A 27,706-nucleotide genomic window follows, 5' to 3' on the forward strand; every position below is an offset into this window, starting at 1 on the left:
TTAATAACAAGTGGATTGTTTTTACTAGGCAAGCTGTGCCTGAGTCTGAGTCATTTCTCTGTAGTATTCAACTAACTGTGCGTGGGCTGCGCGTTCAACTGGTTTTTACCTGCATATTAACTCTATCTTCAGGTATGGAAAGACATTAGTCAGTATCTCTTTATACTAGCTTATTATGTATGCATAACTTTCTATTGGCATTAATAAATTATACACAAAATGATGTTTTTTGTTGCATGCCATAAACAAAAATTAAAATTCAGAAATCAGGAATTATGATTGAGTTGAACAAAAGTATTTTAAAAATTAGTAATCTAATAGTATTGCGGAGGAGTTGGGATAATGAATTGGAGGTTGTAGTAGCAGAAAGTTTATAAACTTTAAACATGATGGTGGTTACAGTATGTTGGTGTCATAGAATAGAAAACAATGTTTGTCATATGTGTGGAAAGATGAATCCAAATATTCTGGGCATAGTTTAGTAACTGTATTAACTTTTTGATAGAGAGAAAGTTTTCTCATGCAAGTAGGGGATTCTAAAACCCGTTCAATAACTGTAAAACCAGCATCGTGGTATGTAAAGCAACTTGGTTGTTTTATTTTCTCCTTTATAAAAGTTATAATCAGTTTGCATACATTAAACGGCTTTCCTAAATTTCTTGCAGCTGTAAAATTATACAAGCAATATTAGATATTTAAATGATAGTAGTCTGTCCACCCAAAGTATAGCAAGATCAGCAGATCAGAAAAGAAAGGTTTGAGGTGAATATCTGTAATGGAAATATTGCAACCAAGATAAACTACCCTTACTAGATTTTTTAGATATTGTTCATCTTCTTATCATTTTTTTCTCCTCATACATGAGTAAAAATTTGTTATTTTCTGTAATAAGAGTGTAAACATGTTACTTTCATGTGTGGGTAAAGGCCGCAGCAACAGATAGTATACTGAACTTTTCAAAGGTTGAAGGAAGCATTGGTCTTAAATACTATTTTAATGACAAAAATTGCGGCTTTACATATGATATAAATAAATGTCCCATACATGATTATATGGGACATGTATGACCATGTAGAGGGCCACTGTTTTTTAGGGCCACTTATAATATCTGTTTCAGTAGAGACCTACATAATATCTGTTTCTCTAGGAACACAAGGTATCTGTTTCTTTAGAGACACATTCGATATTTGTCTCAAGAAACACATATGATATATGTTTCTTTAAGGAGCTTTTACCTTCTCCCTTGCAAAGCTAAACCGCAATATTGATTTATGATATTTGGGTTTGCAGACAAAAGATTGTAAGGGAGCCAATGAGGAGCGAGAGGCAGCAGTAGGAAACATAACCAACAGTACTTACTAATACCATATTGATTTACTGTATCTAAAATGAGATGTGGTACAACCTTACAAGACGGCCTGGATAACAGCAACTGTGGCGTATCATAACACATTGTCACTGATGGGAAATGAGATAATTTTGTCTAAACAAGGCACCGATAAGGAAAAACCTAGGCAGCACGCTATGGCACCACAGACATCGAATAAGAGGGGCAGGTTACATGTGCAAAGAAGCAAAAGATATGCAGTTATAGGCCTAACCACTGGCATTCTTTGTGGTTTCCTACTTTGTCTATGGAGCAGACCAATTGTCCAGTGCACCATCCACAGTTGTTGTTTAGACAAACACAGGTCAGCAGAACTTCACGAAGAACCAAAGGAAATGAAGGAGTCAGTAGAAGCAACTGATAAACATAAGAAGAGGGTGAGTTAATTAGAGGCTGCACTGGAACCAGCTGTGGTTCTTGTTCCCTCAATAGATGTGTGGTGCCTCCGACTTGCTGCGACTTGCTGCGCTATGCTGCCAGCAAAGTGTGCTGTACTGGCAGTTAGATGTTTTATTCTGTCAAATAGGTGTTCTGTACTCTTAACTTGATGAGCTATGCTGCCAGCTAGGTATGCTATGCTGCCAGTTAGGTGTGCTGTACTGGCAGTTAGATGTGCTATTCTGTCAGATATGTGTGTTGAACTGGCAGTTCGATGTGCTATTCTGTCAGATAGGTGTGCTGTACTGGCAGTTAGATGTGCTATTCTGCCAGATAGGTGTGCTGTACTGGCAGTTAGATGTGCTATTCTGCCAGATTGGTGTGCTGTACTGGCAGTTAGATGTGCTATTCTGCCAGATAGGTGTGCTGTACTGGCAGTTAGATGTGCTATTCTGCCAGATAGGTGTGCTGTACTGGCAGTTAGATGTGCTATTCTGTCAGATAGGTGTGTTGAACTGGCAGTTCGATGTGCTATTCTGCCAGATAGGTGTGTTGAGCTGACAGTTAGATGTGCTATTCTGCCAGATAGGTGTGCTGTACTGGCAGTTTGATGTGCTATTCTGCCAGATAGGTGTGCTGTACTGGCAGTTAGATGTGCTATGCTGCCAGATAGGTGTGCTGTACTGGCAGTTAGATGTGCTATTCTGCCAGATAGGTGTGCTGTACTGGCAGTTAGATGTGCTATTCTGCCAGATAGGTGTGCTGTACTGGCAGTTAGATGTGCTATTCTGTCAGATAGGTGTGCTGTACTGGCAGTTAGATGTGCTATTCTGCCAGATTGGTGTGCTGTACTGGCAGTTAGATGTGCTATTCTGTCAGATAGGTGTGCTGTACTGGCAGTTAGATGTGCTATTCTGCCAGATAGGTGTGCTGTACTGGCAGTTAGATGTGCTATTCTGCCAGATAGGTGTGCTGTACTGGCAGTTAGATGTGCTATTCTGCCAGATAGGTGTGCTGTACTGGCAGTTAGATGTGCTATTCTGTCAGATAGGTGTGTTGAACTGGCAGTTCGATGTGCTATTCTGCCAGATAGGTGTGCTGTACTGGCAGTTAGATGTGCTATTCTGTCAGATAGGTGTGCTGTACTGGCAGTTAGATGTGCTATTCTGCCAGATTGGTGTGCTGTACTGGCAGTTTGATGTGCTATTCTGCCAGATAGGTGTGCTGTACTGGCAGTTCGATGTGCTATTCTGCCAGATTGGTGTGCTGTACTGGCAGTTAGATGTGCTATTCTGCCAGATAGGTGTGCTGTACTGGCAGTTAGATGTGCTATTCTGCCAGATAGGTGTGCTGTACTGGCAGTTAGATGTGCTATTCTGCCAGATAGGTGTGCTGTACTGGCAGTTAGATGTGCTATTCTGCCAGATAGGTGTGCTGTACTGGCAGTTAGATGTGCTATTCTGCCAGATAGGTGTGCTGTACTGGCAGTTAGATGTGCTATTCTGCCAGATAGGTGTGCTGTACTGGCAGTTAGATGTGCTATTCTGCCAGATAGGTGTGCTGTACTGGCAGTTAGATGTGCTATTCTGCCAGATAGGTTTACTGTACTGGCAGTTAGATGTGCTATTCTGCCAGATAGGTGTGCTGTACTGGCAGTTAGATGTGCTATTCTGTCAGATAGATGTGCTATGCTGCCAGCTAAGTGTGCTTCCGGCATCAAGTTGATGCTGTTCTCCCAATAGTGAATCAATGCTCTACAAATAGCTGAATTAACATTGATTTTAATACCAGCAAAATGTGGGCCTATTTTTAATGCTGTACAGTGATAAGGTAGCCTGAAAATAGTGTAGAGCTTTATTTATAAAAATATGAAGGTTTATGAAGATTATATGCTAATCACTGTCACTTGGAATGGTTGAGCCTTTGCAAATTCCTACATTACTAGAAACTCACAAATCTAAAAAATAATTTATTTGTAGAAGGAGGGTTTCTGATGATCTTCTACGAATGCTGTTTTAATGAAGAGCTATATCAATTTATTACTACTAAATTATTAGACATTAATAACCTCTAACAAGTGTTTATCGAATTAAAAGTCACTCGTCAGAAACCACTGAAATCAGCTAAAAAATATATAAAACATGATCCACAGTTTAATACTAGAGACTAATAATGTTTTCTTTAAATTTTATAACATTATTACCTGTGATTTTTTCTGTAATATGGTAACCTGTCTACAACCATAATTGCAAGAATTCACAAGTTATATTTATGTCTTCAGAACTTGTTGACCCAATGAATGTAATATAACACTCTCATTAATGTTTCTTCTCTTGCCACCAAAGAGTTGTCTGTCACAAAATATAGCCAAAGCTATCAGAGAATTCATTGTTTCAATATTTCAATATTCAGTTCATGCCCTTTCACTTAATAACAGGCCAAATATTAACTGGTCTACAGTGAAGGGGTCAAGTAGAAAAAGTCAAATTGTCAAGGGCTAGCTGACCAGGAAGCTAGTTGATTAGAAACCAACTACTTGTAAACAAACCAGAGCATAAGTGGTTGAGGGCTTACTAACCAGAGGTTACTGGATGCTGTCGGCTCCTCCAAGACTAACTGGTTAAAACAACAAGTGCCCCTATAGCACAAATATATTTAAATGAGTTTTTTTACGATGTTGATCTTCTGACAAACAGGGCTACAAAAAACCCTTTGTATTATTAAATTGATAACTTATTGGTAGCATCCAGATTTGTGATTTTTGTAGTTAATATTGGTTCAGTTTATAGCAATTTGATAATTTAGGTATAGTTGAATTAAATTTTACTTTAGAGCCAAAACTCTCTACTAACAATTACTTTAAAACTTTTTAATTCAAGGGCTGTCAAAAGTGTCCCCCCCCCCAAGGTAAATTGACAACATTATGAAATTGAAATAGCCTTAAAACTATGTAATTAGACCTAGGACCTAGCATAAACTCACTAAGTGTTGGGACAAACAATTGTATCTTATCAAGGGCCTTTATCTGTCAGCATGAGAATGTGTTCCTGAGAGTTTCATTGAAAGAACAGCTATTCCTAAGAAGGATTAAGAAATGTACTCAGTTTTAATTATACAGTTTATATATATAATTTTAATTATTATATTTATTTAAAGAACACCGCATGATTAACTGATCAACTGTGAACAAATTGTAGGCCATTACTTGCCATTACATTAATAAGCTTTTATATTATAGTAAAAGATTAATGGTACTTGTTTATATCTTATGGAAGACAACTCTACTTGACATCTTCTATTCAGCTGCGCACTTGCACAAGTTCTTAGATCGCAGAATAAAATAGTCTCCAAATGATGGAGTACGATAGTATAAATCAGATCTGACATCTCTACTGACTTAGTACCGATCTTGTCATTTTCTAAAAAAGGGGCTTTCCATCATAAAAACTGGCAGATGCCGGCCGATAATGGCAGATACACGTGTATGGCTGACTTGGCCAATATGGCTGATACGGCAGATATTAGAGATTCTAAAATAAAAGTCATAGCACTTGCTGAACATAAAATAACAAATAAAAAGCCTAATCAATACAGTCAAAGATCTGGCTAACTAAAAACTTGGGCAGTGGTTATAAATATGTGCCAAACCAAAAACGAGTGTTATATACATAAACTAGTGTACTACTACTAGTGTGTTTCCCAGGGTAATAAAAAGGTCTTTGGACAGAAAATTGATTTGTATTTAACATATAACAACGTTTGCCATTCTAACTTTCAAACTACATATCATGAGGAAAGTGTTAGTTGAAATAATTTAAGAGAAAATAAAAACAACTGTCAAGGTTTTTAAACTTTGTCAAACAACTGTAACTTTCAAACTTCATATCATGAGGAAAAATGTTTTGTACCGGTCAAATAAATTTTAAAAAATAAAACAGCTATAAAAGTGTTTAGATATAAATGTGAAATAATTAGCAAGTAATAGCTAAATTAAGTCGGTTTTGCTATGATTACATTAAAAGATGATTCGGTAATGATACAATTAATACAAACTGAAAAAAAATCTTGAATATGTTGAATTAATAATAACAATGATTACATAAAAGTGTGTATAAAAAGGTTACTGTTCCAGCAGAAGCTATTCATCAAAACTTTGACTACAACTATACTGGTACCTTTCGATATCGGTACAAATGTAAAAATGGAATAGGGGACTGTCTTCGTCTGACCGATTGGTGAAAGAATGTATAGTCCATTCCTACTCGAAATAATACAATTGTCCGCGTGAAAAGTATTGACCTTTACGGAAAAGCAGAAACACAAAAAAGCATTGTGTTTCATAGAGTGAATAGAATTCGTAGTTTCAATTAATGCATCAATTAACGTGTGCATACGCTATACGGTATATAATAATGTTTCTAATAAATATTCCTTGCATAGCTCAGTGGTAGAGCGAATGGATAAAAACACTTGTGCAATTTCCGGGAGTTCAAATTCATCAAAACTTGGAATTTTAATTTTAAGATATTAATAGCTATAGTTGGACATACGGAAGGACAGACGACAGACGACAGAAGATGACAGATGGCAGACAACAGCCAACAGATGACAGACAACAGACGACAAACTTTGAAAAATATATAAATTTTGAGAGATATAAATTATATAGAAATATAAAACAGATAGTTGGGCACTATAGTATTATATTATAGTATTATTATATTATTATATTATATTATAGTATTATTGGAGAAAACTATGAGTGACAGAGTAATTTGGGAGCTGATAGAATTACAAAATTAAATCGTATACGCAGGCTTTATAGCATTTGATTAGTTAATGAATCACATATTTATCCAATTAGAAAACTTATTAGATTAGAGGCACTTGTTTGAGTGAGAGCCTAGTCAAGTGCTCGAACAACAAGCACTTGAACTTTCTAGTTCTTTTACTAAACCGCTCTGGTTTGGTTCGCCTTCAACTCTCCACTCTCACCATGAGATAATAAAGGGCTTTGCAAACAACGAATTGCTTGTGTAGCTGCTTCTATGTCTATGAAATGCATTATTCTTTTCATAACAATTATCAGATGCTGTTGTTTTACAAAAACAACAATGATAAACCATATGAGGAATTTTTAGCAGGTAATAATAGATATTAATGATATTAACAACATTAATAAAAATAGTAATGTTTATTCTAATAAGAGTAGTGTTCTTCCGTCTTTCCGTTCGTTCAAAGCCGCGGTTAGAGGATCGAAAAAGATTGTGCTCACACAGGATTCGAACTCATGACGTTTTGCTTACAGCACGCCAGTAGTTCATGTTCTGTTACATCAAAATAGTTGTGCACATATTTATTATCTGTGCTTTATCACCATTTCATTATTGTTGCTGCCCTAAAGCATCAATTGCAGCTCTTCTCAATTTCCTCTTCCTTGTTTTACATGTAAAAGCATTGTTTTTATATGCTGAGACTTGTCTATAAAACTCTACATGCCAAGGAGATATTGCAATATTTTACGATACGTAGGATGACATTGTAGAGTGTAAGACAAAATAGTAAGGATAGAATAACTGAGTCTATTATAGTTATAGAGCTCATAGCTGTTCGGTACTTAAATAAATTTCATCTCAATATTCTGTACTTACTGTACAGGCAGTTCAACAACCTAAATTCATTGAGAAATACTTTATTCGTTTGCTCTACAAAATCTTTCCATTGCGAGTTTTCAGTTTTTGCTTTTGAGATGAGTTGCATCAAGTGGAAGGTTCCAAAAATATCCATTGCATAGCCTGAAGTCACTAACTATTACTAGTGTCAGGTCACTCATATATAAAAGATAGTTTCTCCACATATAGCCTGTGATCCAGCACACAGTACGTACAGAGTCTAGCAAAGATGTAGCTAGATTAAAATGTACAGTGATTACACTAAAATTTAAAGATTCTATATAGATAGGTTCATGATTGCAGGTGCTGGTAGGTGTGATGACAGCCTCTCAGTTCCTAGACAACAGAGCCCTCGCTGCCTGGCGAACTTGGGCTCAAACTCTGAATGGAGATATTATTTTCTTCTCTAGTGAGAATTCCAGTTCTAGGTAAGAACTTTCTTGGTAGGGCTCTGTTTGTCTCAACAAACTCCAAATAGATCATTTGCTGTCAGTGTGCTCGCTCATCCGCATGAGAAGAGATGAAGGTCAGGTGCACTTTCTGTCAGCACCAGTGGCTTCTATTAAAAGTTGAACCCAATTATGATATTCACACGCTAAGCGCTTTAAACCTCTATAACATTTTTAATTGAAATAATTGTATCAAATTCAAATTCAAATAAACTAAATTTTACTCTGTTTCCATCGTGCTCTGGTATTGAAAAAATATCGGTCAGATTCACCAATGAATCTGCAGCCATTGGGGCTGCATGGGACTGTGGTCTTGGGCTTCGAGGTTGCTTCATATCTTTGCCTGATGTTTTGTCATGATTGGCTTGTTGATGGCCAATGAGCATGTTTTAAAAGAAAATTTGAAACTTTTAAAAAAATCTGCTGGACTTTTAATAAAAACAGCCTTTTTAACACATTATAACGCTACGCAAAATGGAAACTGTCTACTACTTACTGTTTACTGCTTAATAAAAACAAAAAAAATAAAAAATATGTATATATATAGCTCTAATTATACAAGCCATAATAAAATTTATTTGTATAAAAAGCAAAAAGAATACCCGTGTTTGAGTGTGCTTTGAAAAGTATTTACTTTAAAGGTAGAGCGAGTGCTAGCATTTTGTAATATTTCTTCTGTAACCTTCATCTCAGCTAGGCTGCTTCTATGAATCTCAGCTAGGCTGCTTCTATGAAACAGTGTTATCTGTAGATCAGAGATTTTCCCAAGTATGCAAGGCAAATATTAAAGCAAATCCAGGTTTTTTTTAAACTAAGTTATGCTGATATTATATCCATATGGATTAATTAACCTGACTAAGATCATTATTCACTTATGAGTTCAGTAAAGGAACAACATTATCTGGATATCTTTTATTTGCATAGCTCTTATCTGGATATGTGTTTTTTTGATATGTTTAATATTTAATTGTTATATATTAATAAAAAATAGGCTTAGGGTTGATTAATGATAGAAAGTTTTTACAACTCCTAAAGACCCAGCCTAAGAATACCTGATCAACGATTAAACTTCTTTAGTAGCACAGATAATTCTGCCTTTAATATTGTCTAACTACTAAGATTTTTATTAAAATTTTAAATAATATTGAATGTTACCATCATTTACTTGATGGTATCAAGATATTGATATAAGGATAATGATATCAGGATAGCAATAATTATCAGGATAATCATATTTGACTAACATTTATTCATGACAAAACTATGATAGAGTCAACACTTTCAAGTCGGTGTCAAGTCTTTGTTCCACTTTAATGGGATGATAAAAAACTCAGTTATTCAGATAATCACTGCATTGTTATGCATTTGCGACTGTTCCTTCATAGCTAAGAAACAAGGATTGTAAACCTTAAAAAAGCTTGTTCAATGTTGATCTTTCAAAGCACAGGGCTTACAAGAAACCTTTTATATATGAAATTGATAACTGGTTAGTAGCATCCATGTTAGTTTTTGTAGTTGCTGCTTCAGTTAATAAAAATTTTATATATCAGTTTTATTTGAGCAAAATTTTATATTAAAGCCAAAATTTTAAACAAATAATTACTTCTAAATTTTCAAATATAAACACCTTCAAAAGTATCAATTGTTTATTCTGTAGTTTATTTAGACCTATCATGAACTTACTTTGGTTTTGAACCCGACAATCAATCATATCTTATGAACTATGGTTACTTACTATCAGATGTGAGCATGGAACTGTGTCTTTTGCGAACTTTCATGAACAAAGCAGCTATGGTATAGCTATGAAAGATATCTTTGTGGTATGAAATGAATCGCAAAATATGAGCTCCAGATTAAAATGACCCATCAAAAAGTTAATACGGCTGTTAAGATTTTAAACAGATGGCTGGGGAAGTGGTTAACACAATAATAAAAAATCTGAAATGTTCGTTAACACTCTGGCAACAGAATAGTTCTTGTCAAGATGGTTTGGTCACTGTAGGAGACAGGCAGTGGTCAGTACTGACAATTTATGACCAGGGGTAAACAGTGGTACATACAGCTGTCTGTGATTCTTATAGCATTTATATGCTAGCCAGTGAATCTTATGTTTGTAAACTTACTTGTGTAAACGTTTTTAGCTCAAGCCTTCCATTGGTAGCGCTGCCAGGAGTGACAGATGCGTACCCTCCTCAGAAAAAGTCCTTTATGATGCTTAAATATCTTCATGACTTTGGTGAGTTACATGTTACTACTAGGTTCTAGAACATCATAGAACAATACACAAACACAGACAGAATGTTACAGAGAGTTTACTGGTCTTACTCAGACTCCTACATATGAAGTAATTTTACCTGGTAAAGCCGTGAAAGTTGAATCAAATCTATATATATATAAATCTCAGTGTCTACTTGCTGTCTGTCGTACGTGTGTCCAGTTACAGCGATAAAGTTATGGGAATGAAAAACATCTTCACACTGGAATTAAACTCACAAACCCTGTTACTGTGCAGACAAGTATGCTATCTAATGCGCTACACAGCCTCTTCTCCATACTAAGAAATAATTGTGCACATACTTATAACATCTGCCATTTTTTAAATGGCAGATGTTATAAGTACATTGCTTGTATGCGTCACAAATAACAGTGTGCACTTAACTGTGTACTAGAAGAAAAGATATGTCTACTAAAAGGAAAATACTTGCCCAGACTTCTCCAAAATGCTATAAAATTATGCCGAACATTCGGCAAGTGGTCCCATAGGAGTAGGCTGTGATCTCTTTAATTTCTTTCATAGATCAGAAACATATAATCAATTACCGTAACCGCTGCTCAGTAATCTACAGCGCCTAACCTGATTAGGTGGGTTGGGTTTCAATAACCTGGTCACCGGTGGTGAAAGGATGTCATTCAACCTTGAATCATTCATTCTCTGCAACTGGGCTTGTTACTAATCCATCAAGGCATCCTTGCAACTATGCTCAGATGTGTTTAGCCAAAATGGCAGTCACGTTTGTATGGCGCCTTACAGTGCCTCGCGTTGCATGTTCGCAACTCGAGTTGTACAGCTCGAGTTGCAAACTCGGCACACTATAATTCGCCATTAGCTCTAGTTTTACAGTACATACAGTTTAATTTCTATTAGCTAACGGGTGCCTCTTGATGTACCATTGTTAATATAACCAGATCTACGGTTATGCTACCGTAATACCGATATATTGCACCTTAATTTTACAAAGTCGCGTTGCGTGTTCACAACTCGAGTTGTGCAACTCGAGTTGTACAACTCGAGTTGTGAACACGCAACGCGAGGCACTGTAAGGTGCCATACATTTGTGCATCAAGTCATGTTTGTGCTCTTACAAACCCTTTGCTTGCAACAAGCAAGACAAACAATACTTGGCCTTGAGGTCTACCAATACTATGATACAGTAGTATAATTGTGCTATGATACTTGTAATATGATACAATACAATAATCAATAGCCTACACAATACTGAAAGTAATTACATCTAACAGCAACACAAATATATTACATAATAGGGATGTATAAAAACCAAATAAATAAAGAAGTAATGAATTAAATTGGCTTCATCATTACTTCACCTTAGAGACACAAAAGTGTAGATCAGCAGACAGTGGCAAGGTTAAAGTGCTGATAATGAGTTTTCTATTATATTTTTTATTTTTATGGTTTATTTGTTCAGAGCATCTTAAAGTCTCAAAAAATTTGTCTATTGCATTACTATTAAATTCTATAAACGTTTGTTGTACAACCTGGCTTTGTGTAGAAATATAAAACATGAGTGTTCCCTCACTTATTTAGCATCTTAACAACCTTGACAATTCAATGACCTTGGTAGTTCAATGACTTTGGCTTACAAAACAGCTGCAGCCTTTTCTGGCACAATTATTATTATGCACAATCAAAAAATAAAACAATATTTCATAAAAAAAACATTCAAAATATTTCTCAAACAGGTTGTTGATGGTGTTCTTGAATATACAGCTCTGGCTGCTCTTAGTTTGAGACGTACTCTGACTACCCAACCTAGGTCTGTGATGACTTGGTCTAACACGAGTGTTTCTAAATTCAATTGTGTATGAAAATGTCAGATTGACAAGAAAAAGATTGACGGTAGGCCTATAATTCCATTAAACACCTGTCATTCATCCCAGTGGTTATAAATAGCCAATGATATTCTGTTCTCCAGTCTAGAGCTAGGATTGAGCAGACGTAACAACTAGTTTTCTAATATTTCAAGACACGTGTTTGTCGGGTCGGAACAACCGGCCTGCTACGTGGCCATTAGCCATAACAATGCCTTCATTCACAGGTTTATGATTGCACCCTGCGAATATATGTAGGTATTTACAGCTGACTAGGGCAGCCCTTTTCTCAACAATTGCTGACTTCCTAACAACCAGGCCTGTTGTAAAGTAATTACATGTAGACTGGAGTAACAGCCGCAAGACTAATGACAGAGTGTGAGTTGAGCAGTGCAGAGTGGTCAGCGCTGTCTGCAAATACAACAGACGTGTCTTACGAATGATGGAAACTATTTTATTGAACTTATCAGCGCATAGCTGTAACATAATTCCATATTTATGGCTATATGCCAAATAATTTTTCCGATTGTACCCATGAAATGTGTGTAAGAATGAGGAATGCCCCTTAGGCTGGATACACTATGAAAGTCCATCAACAGCTTTTTAACATTCTGTTTGGACAAATTGTATGATTGTTCAAAGCCCATTCGATAAACTTCCAAAGATAATGTTACCAAACTCGTTAACTCACTTTGTGTGTCCTCTATTCACACCTTGTCAAGAGATGCAGGAGAAAGCCACCCAAGCTTTGTCTGTAATGTAATTGCTTTGTCTAGAAAACAAGCCATGCTGACCACAAATCGGCTAATTGACTAATCACAAGTATCTGACACACAACTGCTTCAAATGCTCCAGTGAGCCAAAAAATTAACTAGATTAACTTTGGGGCAATTTTGCTACAATTTCAGCAAAATATTTTGATAGTTTAATAAAACTTTGAAGCCTAGGCCAGACATAACTCAGAAAATGTTTTTTCTCCAAATCATATGGCTGAGTGAACTTGGATTTGTATTTTTCTTTTTTTTTTTATACTTTCTGTTTACAAAGAATTCCACAATATTGATCTTCTGGTCTTTTTAGTAAAACTTTGAAGTTTGAAATGAATTAAATTATTAGTTTTAAAATATCGCCAAAATGCACCGAGTGCACTTTTAACCGACTGGGAAATAAAAATGGCTTCTGACAGAACATTAGATTCTAATGACATCCTGGTTGAAATTCTTAGTAAGGAAAATCCAAAATAAATAAAACTGGAAAGCCTCTTCTCCTCATCAGCAAAAACTTTACACTAAATCTTTTTGTTTTATATTCATAAAATATATACACACTATCAGACTCCGGTGTACATAACAAATATACACACTCTATCAAACTCAGTGTACATAATAAATATACACACTCTATCAGACTCCGGTGTACATAACAAATATACACACTCTATCAAACTCAGTGTACATAATAAATATACACACTCTATCAGACTCCGGTGTACATAACAAATATACACACTCTATCAGACTCAGTGTACATAACAAATATATACACTCTATCAGACTCAGTGTACATAACAAATATACACACTCTATCAGACTCAGTGTACATAACAAATATACACACTCTATCAGACTCAGTGTACATAACAAATATACACACTCTATCAGACTCAGTGTACATAACAAATATACACACTCTATCAGACTCCGGTGTACATAACAAATATACACACTCTATCAGACTCAGTGTACATAACAAATATATACACTCTATCAGACTCAGTGTACATAACAAATATACACACTCTATCAGACTCAGTGTACATAACAAATATACACACTCTATCAGACTCAGTGTACATAACAAATATACACACTCTATCAGACTCAGTGTACATAACAAATATACACACTCTATCAGACTCCGGTGTACATAACAAATATACACACTCTATCAGACTCAGTGTACATAACAAATATACACACTCTATCAGACTCAGTGTACATAACAAATATACACACTCTATCAGACTCAGTGTACATAACAAATATACACTCTATCAGACTCAGTGTACATAACAAATATATACACTCTATCAAACTCAGTGTACATAACAAATATACACACTCTATCAGACTCAGTGTACATAACAAATATACACACTCTATCAGACTCAGTGTACATAACAAATATACACACTCTATCAGACTCAGTGTACATAACAAATATACACACTCTATCAGACTCAGTGTACATAACAAATATATACACTTTATCAAACTCAGTGTACATAACAAATATACACACTCTATCAGACTCAGTGTACATAACAAATATACACACTCTATCAGACTCAGTGTACATAACAAATATATACACTCTATCAGACTCAGTGTACATAACAAATATACACACTCTATCAGACTCAGTGTACATAACAAATATACACACTCTATCAAACTCAGTGTACATAACAAATATACACACACTATCAAACTCAGTGTACATAACAAATATACACACACTATCAAACTCAGTGTACATAACAAATATACACACACTATCAAACTCAGTGTACATAACAAATATACACACTTTATCAGACTCAGTGTACATAACAAATATACACACACTATCAGACTCAGTGTACGTAACAAATATACACACTCTATCAGACTCAGTGTACATAACAAATATACACACACTATCAGACTCAGTGTACATAACAAATATACACACTCTATCAGACTCAGTGTACATAACAAATATACACACTCTATCAGACTCAGTGTACATAACAAATATACACACTTTATCAGACTCAGTGTACATAACAAATATACACACTCTATCAGACTCAGTGTACATAACAAATATACACTCTATCAGACTCAGTGTACATAACAAATATACACTCTATCAGACTCAGTGTACATAACAAATATACACACTCTATCAGACTCGGTATACATAACAAATATACATACTCTATCAGACTCAGTGTACATAACAAATATACACACTCTATCAGACTCAGTGTACATAACAAATATACACACTCTATCAGACTCGGTGTACATAACAAATATACACACGCTATCAGACTCGGTATACATAACAAATATACATACTCTATCAGACTAAGTGTACATAACAAATATACACACTCTATCAGACTCAGTGTACATAACAAATATACACACTCTATCAGACTCAGTGTACATAACAAATATACACACCCTATCAGACTCGGTGTACATAACAAATATACACACTCTATCAGACTCGGTGTACATAACAAAAATACACACTATCAGACTCAGTGTACATTAACCATGATTTCTTCAGCTACTTTTAAAAAATCACATCTATGAAAGTCTGATAAAAAACTATTTACTATATATAGGTTTCTTTTTCTTTATTACATTCTTCAAGCTTCATAATGATATTCCGTTGAAAAGGGATTGTGCTATTCTAAGTGCCTTTACAGTCAAGTAAAAGATGTTAATATGTTCAAGGGACTTGCTTGTGTATATAAGGTTAGGCTTGTGTATATAAGGTTAGGCTTCAAAGTGTTAAAAGATACAAAAAATCATCGAAATGTCACTGTAGAAGACCAAACATTACATAACAACAAGCATCGGCTGATTGATTTGTGACAGAACCTGAGATTTATGTTTCTTTAATAAATGTTTTTTTTTAGTTTTGCCAATGTTAACTGTTAACACATGGTAACTCTTGTTAAAACATGACTTGGCTTCATGGTGGTTTAATTAGCTTTTAAAATACACAATTCTTTAAATATCAGATATTATAACATTAATTTTTAAACTATATTTGCCACAGTTTGTCATTTTTGTTTATTTTCATTTAAATTAAGAGTTTTTGTGAGAATTAAAGTCTTCATTAAGTTGCGAGGTATGTAAAAACACGGCATAAGCAAGGTAAATATATAAATACAGTTTTACTATAGTTATATAATCGGAGATCACATTTATGCTAAAGTACTACGTGTTTTGGCACTTTTTTCATGGTCAGATAACTCCAAATTTTCATAGGAAAACAGATATACAGTCAAACATGGATAACTCGCCCACGGATAGCTCGAATACATGGTTAACTCGAACGGTTTCTTTGGTCCGTTCCCACATAATGATAAATTGCTATCGATAACTCGACCTCAACTCTGTTAACTCGAAAAACAGTCTTTTGCCCAACGGCTACCGAGACAGTTGTTATCGCTTTAGAAAATCACTTTATTCCAAGTCATAGAGGTAAACCTCAACTTTTCGTAAATCATAGGCGTCGTTATTACCACCGTCGGCAAAATATTTTTGTCAACTACTTTTCTAAAGGTTTGGTGAATTTTGATTTTTACCAAACATCCGCTTAGCCTTTCGGAAGCATGTAAAAGTGAGGTGGCCTTCGCATAAACTTCAAGAAAAATCGGCAAAATTGATCTCAGTTAAAACGCTCAAAAGAAAAAGATGTCTTTTCTTCTGAGCATTTCAACAACGATCAAATTTTGCCAATTTTAATCTAAAAAACGTCCTGGCAATAACATCACCTTAAACAACAAAACAATCTCAAGTGATAGAAAAATCTCTATACTTTTTGATAAAAAAGTTTAAACTTTACATTAGAAGCATTTAATTTGAAACAAGCCATCTATGCTTTTGATTTCTATTATAGTTTGTATATGTGCATGTATTTACTAATAAATAAATAAATACCTGGACTTGTGAGAGTGCTCTGATAACTTGATAACTCTAATAATTCGAACACTTTTGCTCGGTCCCGTGAAGTTCGAGTTATTCATGTTTGACTGTACGTTGAACTCCTTAATCTGATTGGTTTAAAGATGATCAAGTTGAGTTGATTTTAATCTTGAAACATCCTGGCAGTTAGATCACCTTAAACATAAAAACGTTTGCAAATGATAGAAAAATACCGATAATCTCGGATATGATCTACGAAAATTTTGTGCAGGCTCATCTGAATGCTATTTGTTCTCTATCACCATTGTTACTCGGCCCATCCACAGGCTAGCCAGATTAACTTATGCTATTGTGGAAAAATTAGGGGAGAACAATGCTTGTCTGGAATGTTCCAGAAATTATATTTTGGGGTACCTTTGAGCTGGTTTATTCTACTTGAGAAAAGAAAGAGGTGCATATCGCTGCTCTTTTATTTATAAATCTGTTTGTCGTTGACTAGTTGCCCCTTTCGTTAGTAACCACTATCGAAAGATTGAATTTCTAGTAATCGCATGAAATAGTCAAGATAACAATGCTAAATTATTATGAGAATAGAAAAGAGCTAATCCATATTGAATAACTTCACCTAAAGTTATAGTCACCATGTTTCCATGATTCAGTTAATACACAGGTTTGTCTCATCCGCAAGATGGAGACAGCGATAATCGGCAATTCAGACAAGTTTTATTACTCGCAAATTTTCATCGAGTGTTTCAAGTTTGTGTAAGATGGAAATGGCACTCGCGAATTATGCACAAATGCCGTCCAGGCTATTCCATTTTAAACATTTTCCACACTTCAGTCCACAATTTGATAAGACAGGAGTGCATCGCTCTGACCTACGTCACGGAGTTCTTTATCTTTTTAACAAAGCTACTGCGTGTTTCCTAACATTTAAACACATATTAAAACGCATATCACACGGTAACTCAATGTGCGCACAACTCCAAATCTGTATCATTCGCACCAAGGAACCATAGAAAGAGCAGCTATATGTCAATCCTAAAGATTCACTTAAAATTTATTAGTGGCTCACCACACTGAGTAAGATGTTTTTAACCAAAGGAGTGACCAAGCACCAACTAACCCTAAGCGTACTGTGTAACAGAGGTATATCTGTCACTAGGTTGTTACTAGTCTCTAATGATGGTGTAATACTCGGCCTTGTATTTTAGGAGGGAACAACTACGAGTTCTTCATGAGAGTTGACGATGATTTATACATACACGGGGAGAGGTTGGATTCATTCCTCTCTACACTAAACCCATCCGATACTCTCTACATCGGTAAGTATTCTAGACTCACCTTGGAGTGACAGACTTTTTACACTCACCTCAACAGGTAATTGGTTTATATGAAACGTCAGCCAGGATCAGTAAGAGATGTCAAAACTGAACAGTAGTTTATAATGTTGGAATGTTCTGTTGGGAGAACTAGTTGAAGTGGGAAAGCCAGACACAAACAGCTTTAGTTCTGTTCGATAGTCTCCAGTCATGAGCAAGCTCCACACTTACAGTCATTTTTCAATGGACAATTTAGCAAAGGTAGTTGCTGTTTTCATGTTTACTACCGACATATTCAAATTGTTTATTTGCAAGAACCAAAACGAAACAAAAAAACATTAAAAGGGCGGTTTCAAAATGGAAACCTCTATCGGTTAATGGTTACTTTGATTTGAAAATATCTCGTATTTATTAATGCAGTTATTTTTTCAGTAATGCTGAACATCTTCGAGTCTCAGGGAATCATTCAATGCTCTTTATTTCTTAGCAGCTTTCCTTTGTATGTTGCGTAGCGGCCCCATTTATTCCTTTTATTCTCAGACACTTTATTAGTCTAATGAAATTTTATTACTACTTGTAATTTTCAGTTTTTAATTCAAACTTCGTAAGCTTTCTATTAGCTAAAATTTAAATACCTGAGGCAAATACTACCTTAACAGTTTACATGGGTTGTCTTCTTCCGCATTGTACAAAAAGCCATATTTTGAGGATTCTATTATTTTAATGTGATTCTGATTATCATGGCTTCAGGCCATATGTCTATGACATTGGCTGTTAAGATCTGTGTCCATTGCGGTTATCAAACTACTATACACTATTTCTTTTATTAACCTGAAGGTCAAGCTGGGACAGGAAATGCTGAAGAGTTGGGGCGATTGGCATTGGGGCCAGATGAGAACTTCTGTATGGGAGGTCCAGGAGTGATTTTCAGTGGAGTTACATTGAAGAAGGTCATCCCACACATGGGCTACTGCCTTCAAAACCTCCTAACCTCCCACGAGGATGTTGAAGTGGGGAGATGTGTTCACATGTTTGCAGGTACTTCATGTACCTGGAGCTATGAGGTGAGTTTAACTGACATTGACTAAGTTTTCATACATCGATAGTGTAGCGGACACCTGGGTGTGCCAGGACCGAAACGCTTCGCTGGGCCGACAAGGAGATCGGGTTTCCATAGGGCACTATAATAGTGGAGCATTGGTTGTGCGCAGCCTTATGTCAAGGTTGTATTTTAGCCTATGCACACACAGAAGTGCGAGGCTGTTGGTCACTAGGGCTGTTTCCAGGACACAAAGATGCCATGGCGTTTCATATGCCATATGCGTTTATACCATGCATCATGATATAATGAGGGTGACACGGCTGTTTCCATGATGTTATTACAGCGCCATCTGGGGGTGTGTCATGAGGTTATCACTGTATGGAAGATTAGAAATTCACAAACCCTTCAAGCCATCCATCCCTTGTTCATCCTCTCTTACAAGTTGGAAATTGTCACCCCTCGACTTTTATTTCTCACATAAAATATCGTATTAATGCTGGCACTGAGTGTAGAGCATCTGTCGTACAAACTCCAAGAGCAATACCCTCTGGAAGTTCTGTTTAACTTAAGGCTTGTGCTTCCTGTGTCAAATCAAATCTATACCATTTTTACATGAAATGTTCTGGGTGCACCAATTGGCTAACAGATTTCTGGCTAAACCAATTATTTAAAACTTTGCATTTAATAAGAACCACTATTAAATTCAAATCAAGCTTTAAAAAGAATATAAATTATATATAGAAATTGTAAGGTACTTCAAAGTTATAATAAACAGTCAAACATAGATAACTCGTCCACGGATAGCTCGAACACATGGTTAATTCGAACGGTTTCTTTGGTCCATTCCCACGTAATGATAAATTGCTATAGATAACTCGAACTCAACACTGTTAACTCGAACTGTTTTTCCCAACGGCTACCGAAACGGTTGTTATCGTTTTAGAAAATCACTTTATTCCAAGCCATAGAGGTAAACCTCAAATTTTCGTAATTCATAAGCGTCGTTATTACCACCATCGGCAAAATATTTTTGTCAACGACTTTTCTAAAGGTTTGGTGAAATTTGATTTATACCAAACATCCGCTTAGCGATCGCTCTTCGGAAGCAAGGTAAAGTGAGGTAATCTTTGTATAAACTTCAAGAAAAATTGGCAAAATTGATCGTGGGTAAAACACTCAAAAGAAAAAGATGTCTTTTCTTTTGAGCATTTCAACAACGATCAAGTTTTGCCAATGTCAATCTAACAAATGTCCTGGCAATAACATCACCTCAAACAACAAACCAATCTCAAGTGTTAGAAAAATCTCTATACTTTTTGATAAAAACGTTTTAAACGTTACATTAGAAGCATTTAATTTGAAACAAGCTGTTTGTGCTTTTGATGTATATTATAGTTTGTATATGTACATGTATTTACTAATAAATAAGTAAATACATGTACATCGACTTCTGACAGTGCTCTGATTGATAACTTGAACGCTCTGATAATTCGAACACTTTCGCTCGGTCCCATGAAGTTCGAGTTATCCATGTTTGACTGTATATGTAATATACTTCAAAAATTTTTCCTCATCACAATGGTACAGAGCCATCATTTTGCTATTTCTATTGGGGAAGAAATTAATTATTTATTTATATGGTTTTCGTACGGCTGGTGATAAAACCACTTTGGTCAAAAAGAGAGAACAGAGGCATGATTCTTCTCTCATAAGCTGTCCACCCGAGTTACATAACTGCCTCAAGTGCAAAAGTTAAATCTTTGGTTTTCACATAATCCTAATAGATAAAATTGTTGCTGCATAAAAATTATATTATTACTGTTTCACACTTTTTTCAATTGTTTTGGTTAATGGATCCGCTATACATATATATTGGCAGAGCAGAATGTTCTGCTGTATACCATGTGTGTTATCCACATAAAATGATTATCAAATGTTTCACTTTGCTGACACCTGTCAAATTATGCTTCAGTGTCAAGTAAAAATGCGTAGTAGAGGTTTCACTGGGAGTCATCAACAGGAGCAAAGCATGATAGTCTGAGGATACTCATTCATATTATGTCCTTATAACCAGTGAGGTTATCCCTTGCTACTAGCAGGATATAATCAAGGCATACTTGCCAATCTAGAGGAGTTCAGTGAGTGTAAACATACAGTAGAAGAGCTGAGAGTTTCATCTGATCTTTTGTCAAAATCAAGGGGTTAAAACTAACCAGTTCTTAGTGTTTAGGCTTCTTAGAGTTGCCTTCTCCTACTTGGTTGAATAATGCAACTAACTAGCTAAAAAGAGTAGTCGCAATAGAGTGCAATTTCTGCTTTAAAAGAATCGCATTATTTACCATTTCTGGCTGTTAGTCGTTAGCAATATTGACAGTTGGGTCCTGCACAAGCAGTTTTTGTTGAACAACTTTATTTAAATGAACTAGATGGATAAAGACAAAAAAGCTTAAGTTATCCCTTCACGATAAAAGGCTATAACTCCAGTCCTCACTAAGGGAGTATGGCGAAATGCATAGTTGTTCATCCTTAATGATGTAACAGATATATGCAAGCTTGTTCAAAGTTTTCGAGCATAGAACAGCGAGAGGCATCAGTTATACCTGACTACCAGTTCAATGCCCTATGATGTGTAACATCGAACTTATACTAACCCCATATACCAGTTAGTGAGCTGTCCGTGGTACCAATCAATATCATACTTGTGATTTCTATCAAATGATTTCTGTTAAAACTTGATTTTGTGACAAATAATTTGCTTGTCCAATGGTGAAGTAATCAAACCAGTCTGTTTTACCTCTCTGAAGCTCTTTTTAGACGGCCATCGTGCTTAAGGACGCTGCTAAATAACCTAAACAGCTTTTGCTGTACAGTCCTCGTCTTGACATTTGTTTGCTACATATAAATACATTTATAACGGCAGCAATAGACCTTGATGCTTTGTGAACAGTGAAAAATTGATAACTATAAAAGAAATGGCAGCCTCCTGATGAAACAAACATTGTGAGACCTTTTAGAATATAGCATGTCTTTTACTCTGTGTATAGTTTGCATAATGTGTAAGTCGCTTGTACGTTGCCTCTAAGACTAGACAAGCAATCCATTCAGTGATTGCATTTGTTCTTTTAATGAAAATTTAATATTTTTAGTGATAGTGTCTGTTCTATTATAGTAGCATCAGGAGAAATAGTCTAGTCTAGACATGCTATCTGTTGCAGATGCAGAAGTTGTTCTTCCATAGCTACACATACAGAGTAGACAGTCATGTCTTTCCACACATAATGAATGGACCGGAGTTGGACAACTCCATCACGTTGCATCCTGTGAAAGACCCGGCTATCATGTATCAGGTGAGTGCAGTGAGATACCTGATATCTACTGATGTTTTATGACAATGTTGCTTAAAGAGATCTCTTGAATGTTTTCATGCTTAAATACTCAAGCATAATCAGCTAAGTTTCTGTAACAGAAAACACTTGACCTGAATTCTTACTAGCTGCACAGTGGACCATATCAGTAGTAATAATACCTGACCTGAATACTTACTAGCTGTACAGTAGACCATATCAGTAGTAATATTACCTGACCTGAATGCTTACTAGCTGTACAGTAAACTATATCAGTAGTAATAATACCTGACCTGAATACTTACTAGCTGCACAGTAAACTATATCAGTACTAATAATACCTGACCTAAATACTTACTTGCTGTACAGTAGATTATATCAGTACTAATAATACCTGATCTAAATACTTACTAGCTGTACAGTAGATTATATCAGAAGTAATAATACCTGACCTGAATACTTACTAGCTGCACAGTAGACTATATCAGTAGTGGCCAGTAGTAATATTACCTGACCTGAATGCTTACAAGCTGTACAGTAAACTATATCAGTAGTAATAATACCTGACCTGAATACTTACTAGCTGCACAGTAGACTATATCAGTAGTAATATTACCTGACCTGAATGCTTACAAGCTGTACAGTAAACTATATCAGTAGTAATAATACCTGACCTAAATACTTACTAGCTGTACAGTAGATTATATCAGTAGTAATAATACCTGACCTGAATAATTATGAGCTGCACAGTAAACCATATATCAGTAGTAATAATAACTGAACACTTGTTAGCTGCACAACGAGATGGCTAAAAGAAGTAAAGCAAAGCTTGGAATAACGAAGAGGGTGCTAGAAAAGGAGATTGCAGGCATAAATCTATCCAAAGGTAATATAAGCAAATAACTTGACGAACCATTTAGTGACATGAAATGTGTTAAATCTTTATCTTATAACCAATTGCTACATATGTATCCAAAATCTTCTGTAACAGTCCACCTTCTCTTTTCATATATTTGTAGAATTAAATATTTAGTATGTATAATGTGGTAAAAGCTACACCTTTTCTTACAGAAATTTGCTCTTACAGTAAAAAGTTTATATCTTCCTACAAATAGAGCTACTGTCAATATTAATAACAATGATAATAATATATTACTAATCATTATATATCATATTTTTGCTGTGTGTCTCGAAAAGCTTTGTGCAACACACATTTGAAATATTTAGCATCATAACATGTGTTGTACCATCCATACTTTGTTGACTTCTCTATAAGAGTCAGAAGTTGTGGAGATAAGTAGGTGATTAGGTAAGTAGGTGGAAGATTGCATAGCAAGGCAAGGTAGAAAGATCAGCAGAAAAGGTAACATATCAAATGTATGCGCAAGAGTTCAGTTCTTATCGGAGGGACCTGTAGGACAAGTAATTTTACCTTGTTGAGGTCTCCCTAAAAATTGATGAGTAAAGTAGCAGGTAGAAAAAGCGATTTTGATAATTGTATGTAGTAGAAAGCATGCAGACGGAGTATGTTGGAGAGATAATACAGGAAGAGGGTGTATGTTGGAGAGATAATACAAGCAGAGGAAGTATGTAGGGGAGATAATACAGCTGGAGGAGTATGTAGGAGAGGTAATACAAGAAGAGGAAGTATGTAGGAGAGGTAATACTGGAAGGAGAAGTATGTACACACTTCCTCTTCCTATATTACCTCTCTTACATACTTCCTCTTCCTGTATTACCTCTCCTACATACTTCCTCTTCTGGTATTACCTCTCCTACATACAGTACTTCCTTTTTCTGTATTACCTCTTCTACATACTTACTCTTCCTGTATTATCTCTCCTCCATACTTCCTTTTCCTGTATTACCTCTCCTACATACTTCCTCTTCCTGTATTACCTCTCCTACATACTTCCTTTCTCTGTATTACCTCTCCTACATACTTCCTCTTTCTGTATTATTACCTATCCTACATACTTCCTCTTCCTACAGTGTATATTACCTCTCCTACACACTTCCTTTTCCTGTACTACCTCTCCTACATACTTCCTCTTCCTGTATTACATTTCCTACATGTACTTCCTTTCTCTGTATTACCTCTTCTACATATTTCCTTTTCCTGTATTACCTCTTCTACATACTTACTCTTCCTATATTACCTCTCCTACATACTTCCTCTTCCTGTATTACCTCTCCTACATACTTCCTTTTCCAGTATTACCTCTCCAACAGGAAGAGGAGATAATACAGGAAGAGGAACTATGTAGGAGAGCTAATACAAGAAAAGGAAGTATGTAGAAGAAGTAATACATGAAAAGAAAGTATGTATGGTAGCTAAAACAAGAAGAAAAAACATGTGCAGTAAGAGCTGTACTTTCACATATTTTAAAACGCTTTGCTTTGACGTGTTTTACAATGATGTACTTTTAACAGGGAAGCCAGAGGAGGCAAAAGAAAAGAAGGGTGTAAAACGCGTTAGCAAGGATGAGACACCATGGACCTTCCTCACAGCTCGTACTCAGTATGCACACAACATGTTCAGTCTCAAGAGAAATCATGAGGGAGCCTGGAAAGAGTTACTGAACATGTCTTTAAACTATGTGCTAGCACACTATAACAGAGACTCTTTAGCAAAAGGTTGGCTGCTGGGTCACCCGGAGGTCGTTTACGGCTTTCGAAGATTTCATCCTATCGATGGAATTCAACTAAAATTGAAACTAAAACTTAGCCATCAAAAAATTAAAGGGAAACTGTTAAAAACTCAAGTTAGCAAATTTATTCATCTGCAAATCCCGTTGGGGGCCTCCGAGATTCGAGAAAGAACAATTGACAAAGATATGATACATTTTATACTACCTTTGTTTGGAAAATTCTTTGAGTTCATTCGCTTTTTAAAACAATTTGAAAAAATATGCATTTCAAATAGGCAGTGTGATTTAACAATAGTGTTATTTCAGAGCTCCGAATACAACAGAACAATTCATACGATTAAACGATATCAGCATCACAATCTTATTACAGTTGTCGATGGCCAAAGTAACTTTTCACGAGCCATGGCTCTACACCAGGGAGTGCTAACAAAGAAAGACACTGATTTACTGCTGTTTATTGATGTCGATATTTATTTTGATCAAACTGCCCTAGATCGTGTTCGGCAGCACACAGTAATCGGAGCTCAACTCTATTTCCCGATAGTATTTAACCAATATGACAGTCAAATGGTATGCCACGCTGACGCTTGCTCCGTGGAAAACCAAACTCCGGAAGCCGGCTCCTACAGGTTTTTCGGATTTGGTATCGTTTCCTTATATAAAATTGATTATATTACATGCGGCGGTTTTGATCTCGGCATTCATGGCTGGGGTAAGGAAGACGTTGATTTGTACACAAAAGTGTTGAAAAGCACTTTGAAAGCATTTCGAGCAGCTGATCCAGGGCTAACTCATATATACCATGCCAAGGTATGCGACGCCACTCTGGGAGAAGACCAAACAAACATGTGTTTGAACAGCAAAGCAACATCCTTCGCTTCTCAAGCAACTCTGGCCCAGCTGTATTTCAACGACACTTTACGCAAGCATCTTTAGGGTGTCTAAATAGATCTCTCTGTCGCCAGTAGTTATAGTGGCATGAGAAAGCTGCATGTACATAAGCCTGTATAATAGTACTGATCCTTCCAATCCAATGCTCAATTAGATTTTATTCAGTGGTTGGTGTTTATAACTTGTTTAGTTGAAAATGTAAAATTATCAGTCTTGAACAAATTTCTAGCCTGACACAATTTTAATACAGCTACTAAGGGATATGCCATAATGAGTTTCAATTAGTTTATTTGACACATCACTTAACTTCATCTATATTAGCTTTTTATAAAGTTTGGTAGTTGTACTATATTTAGAGTGATTGGACAATTTATGCCAATAAACATGAGTGAAACTCTGTAGTGGCTTACTCTGCCTTTGTTTATAGTGAATCTTCTCTGATGTGCTAAAGGGTAAACCCAATCAAGCGAAAGTTTAAGTAAGCAGTCTATAGAAATAAAGATTAGGTCAGTTGTCAAAAAAACAGGTCACCAGGCCAAGACCAGAGACATGTGACCAGATGAAGACAGCAGAGAACCAGATCATCATGCTAAGACCAGAGAGAACTAGGTCATATTAAGACCAGAGAGAACTAGGTCATATTAAGACCATAGAGAACTAGGTCATATTAAGACCATAGAGAACTAGGTCATATTAAGATTAAAGAGAACTTATTCACCAGGCTAAAACCAGAAAGAGCCAGAGCACCATGCTAAGACTAGAGAGAACCCAGCCAGTAGGTTTTGCACAAAAAGATTGAGGTCAGCTGGCTCATAACAGAGAGCAGAGTAACCAGATAAATGTAAAGATCTAGGTTTGAGGGTATGTGCAGAGAGATCTAGCAGGTCAGAAAGTTAAAAGCACATAGTGCTCATTTAGCTAGACAAAGCCTTAAATCCGCCAGCTGAGCATAAAAAAAACCATGTGAATAGGTTAGGCTCCGAAAAAACTAAAAACGCAGGCTAAGCGCAAAAGAAATTGGGCTGGAAGCTTGGTACAAGAGGATTAACGTCAGCAAATGAATCACAGAAAAAACTAGGGCAGCACGTAAGCGCGGGTAAGATTTTAAAGGTACTATAAAAGACCTACAAAAGATTATTTGTAAGGATTTTAATGCCGAGTAAAAGTGTAGATAACTCCATATAGTAAAAAACATGTAGGTGCATGAGGACAAGGATTCAACTGTTAGTCCATAAGAATATTGTTGCCCCTAACCATCAGGTGAAAAGTGTCAAGCTGCAGCAATCAGTATACCAGCATCCTATTGCTAATTCCAACTTGCGCATGATAAAAATCTAACATCGCGTCAAAGACTCTGCAGCAATGCAAACAATATAATACAGAATTAACATTATCAGCATACACAAATATATCTATGATATACATATATTATGGACCTATGCCACATAACATAGTACTTGGTAAACATGGTACTTACCTATAAGAATAACTGTACAACTTCAGCGAGCATTCCAAACTTGCAATGGTAAATGTACACCTGAGGGTACATTGTACACTTGTAAAGCTAATCGTACAACAACCGCTGTAGTACTAACAGCCTTGGTATATAGAGCTGGGGCCTGCACGGGGCACTAAACACAGTCATGATGAGACAACTACTGATAAGGTCAAAAACACCTAAATCCTAAGACAAGCTGGCCTTCCATCTATAGCAGACATCCTAACACAAGAAGGCCTAAGATGGCTGG

The 27,706-nt window shown here is 35.9% G+C and overlaps 1 protein-coding gene across 1 annotated transcript; it reads left to right on the forward strand.

Annotated features, from left to right (window-relative positions):
* On the forward strand, positions 1-26,309 carry LOC137390004 (chondroitin sulfate synthase 1-like). Its single transcript, XM_068076222.1, has 9 exons — positions 1-132; positions 1,291-1,764; positions 7,741-7,865; positions 10,028-10,122; positions 17,923-18,033; positions 18,868-19,094; positions 22,288-22,419; positions 23,209-23,302; positions 24,850-26,309. The coding sequence occupies exons 2-9, from the start codon at positions 1,462-1,464 to the stop codon at positions 26,001-26,003; spliced, it is 2,241 nt and encodes a 746-aa protein (XP_067932323.1). The 5' UTR covers positions 1-132; positions 1,291-1,461; the 3' UTR covers positions 26,004-26,309.
* Positions 26,310-27,706: the final 1,397 nt, after the last annotated feature.

This window comes from Watersipora subatra, chromosome 3 (assembly GCF_963576615.1).
Source record: "Watersipora subatra chromosome 3, tzWatSuba1.1, whole genome shotgun sequence".
In the NCBI taxonomy this organism is placed as follows: domain Eukaryota; kingdom Metazoa; phylum Bryozoa; class Gymnolaemata; order Cheilostomatida; family Watersiporidae; genus Watersipora; species Watersipora subatra.

What these genes read in the sequence shown, in the direction of transcription:
- LOC137390004 (XM_068076222.1), top strand. Translation starts at nt 1,462, where the DNA reads ATGGGAAATGAGATAATTTTGTCTAAACAAGGCACCGATAAGGAAAAA. An exon ending in CTGATAAACATAAGAAGAGG is followed by an intron (nt 1,765 to 7,740) that starts GTGAGTTAATTA and finishes TCATGATTGCAG; the next exon opens with GTGCTGGTAGGTGTGATGAC. An exon ending in ATCCGATACTCTCTACATCG is followed by an intron (nt 18,034 to 18,867) that starts GTAAGTATTCTA and finishes ATTAACCTGAAG; the next exon opens with GTCAAGCTGGGACAGGAAAT.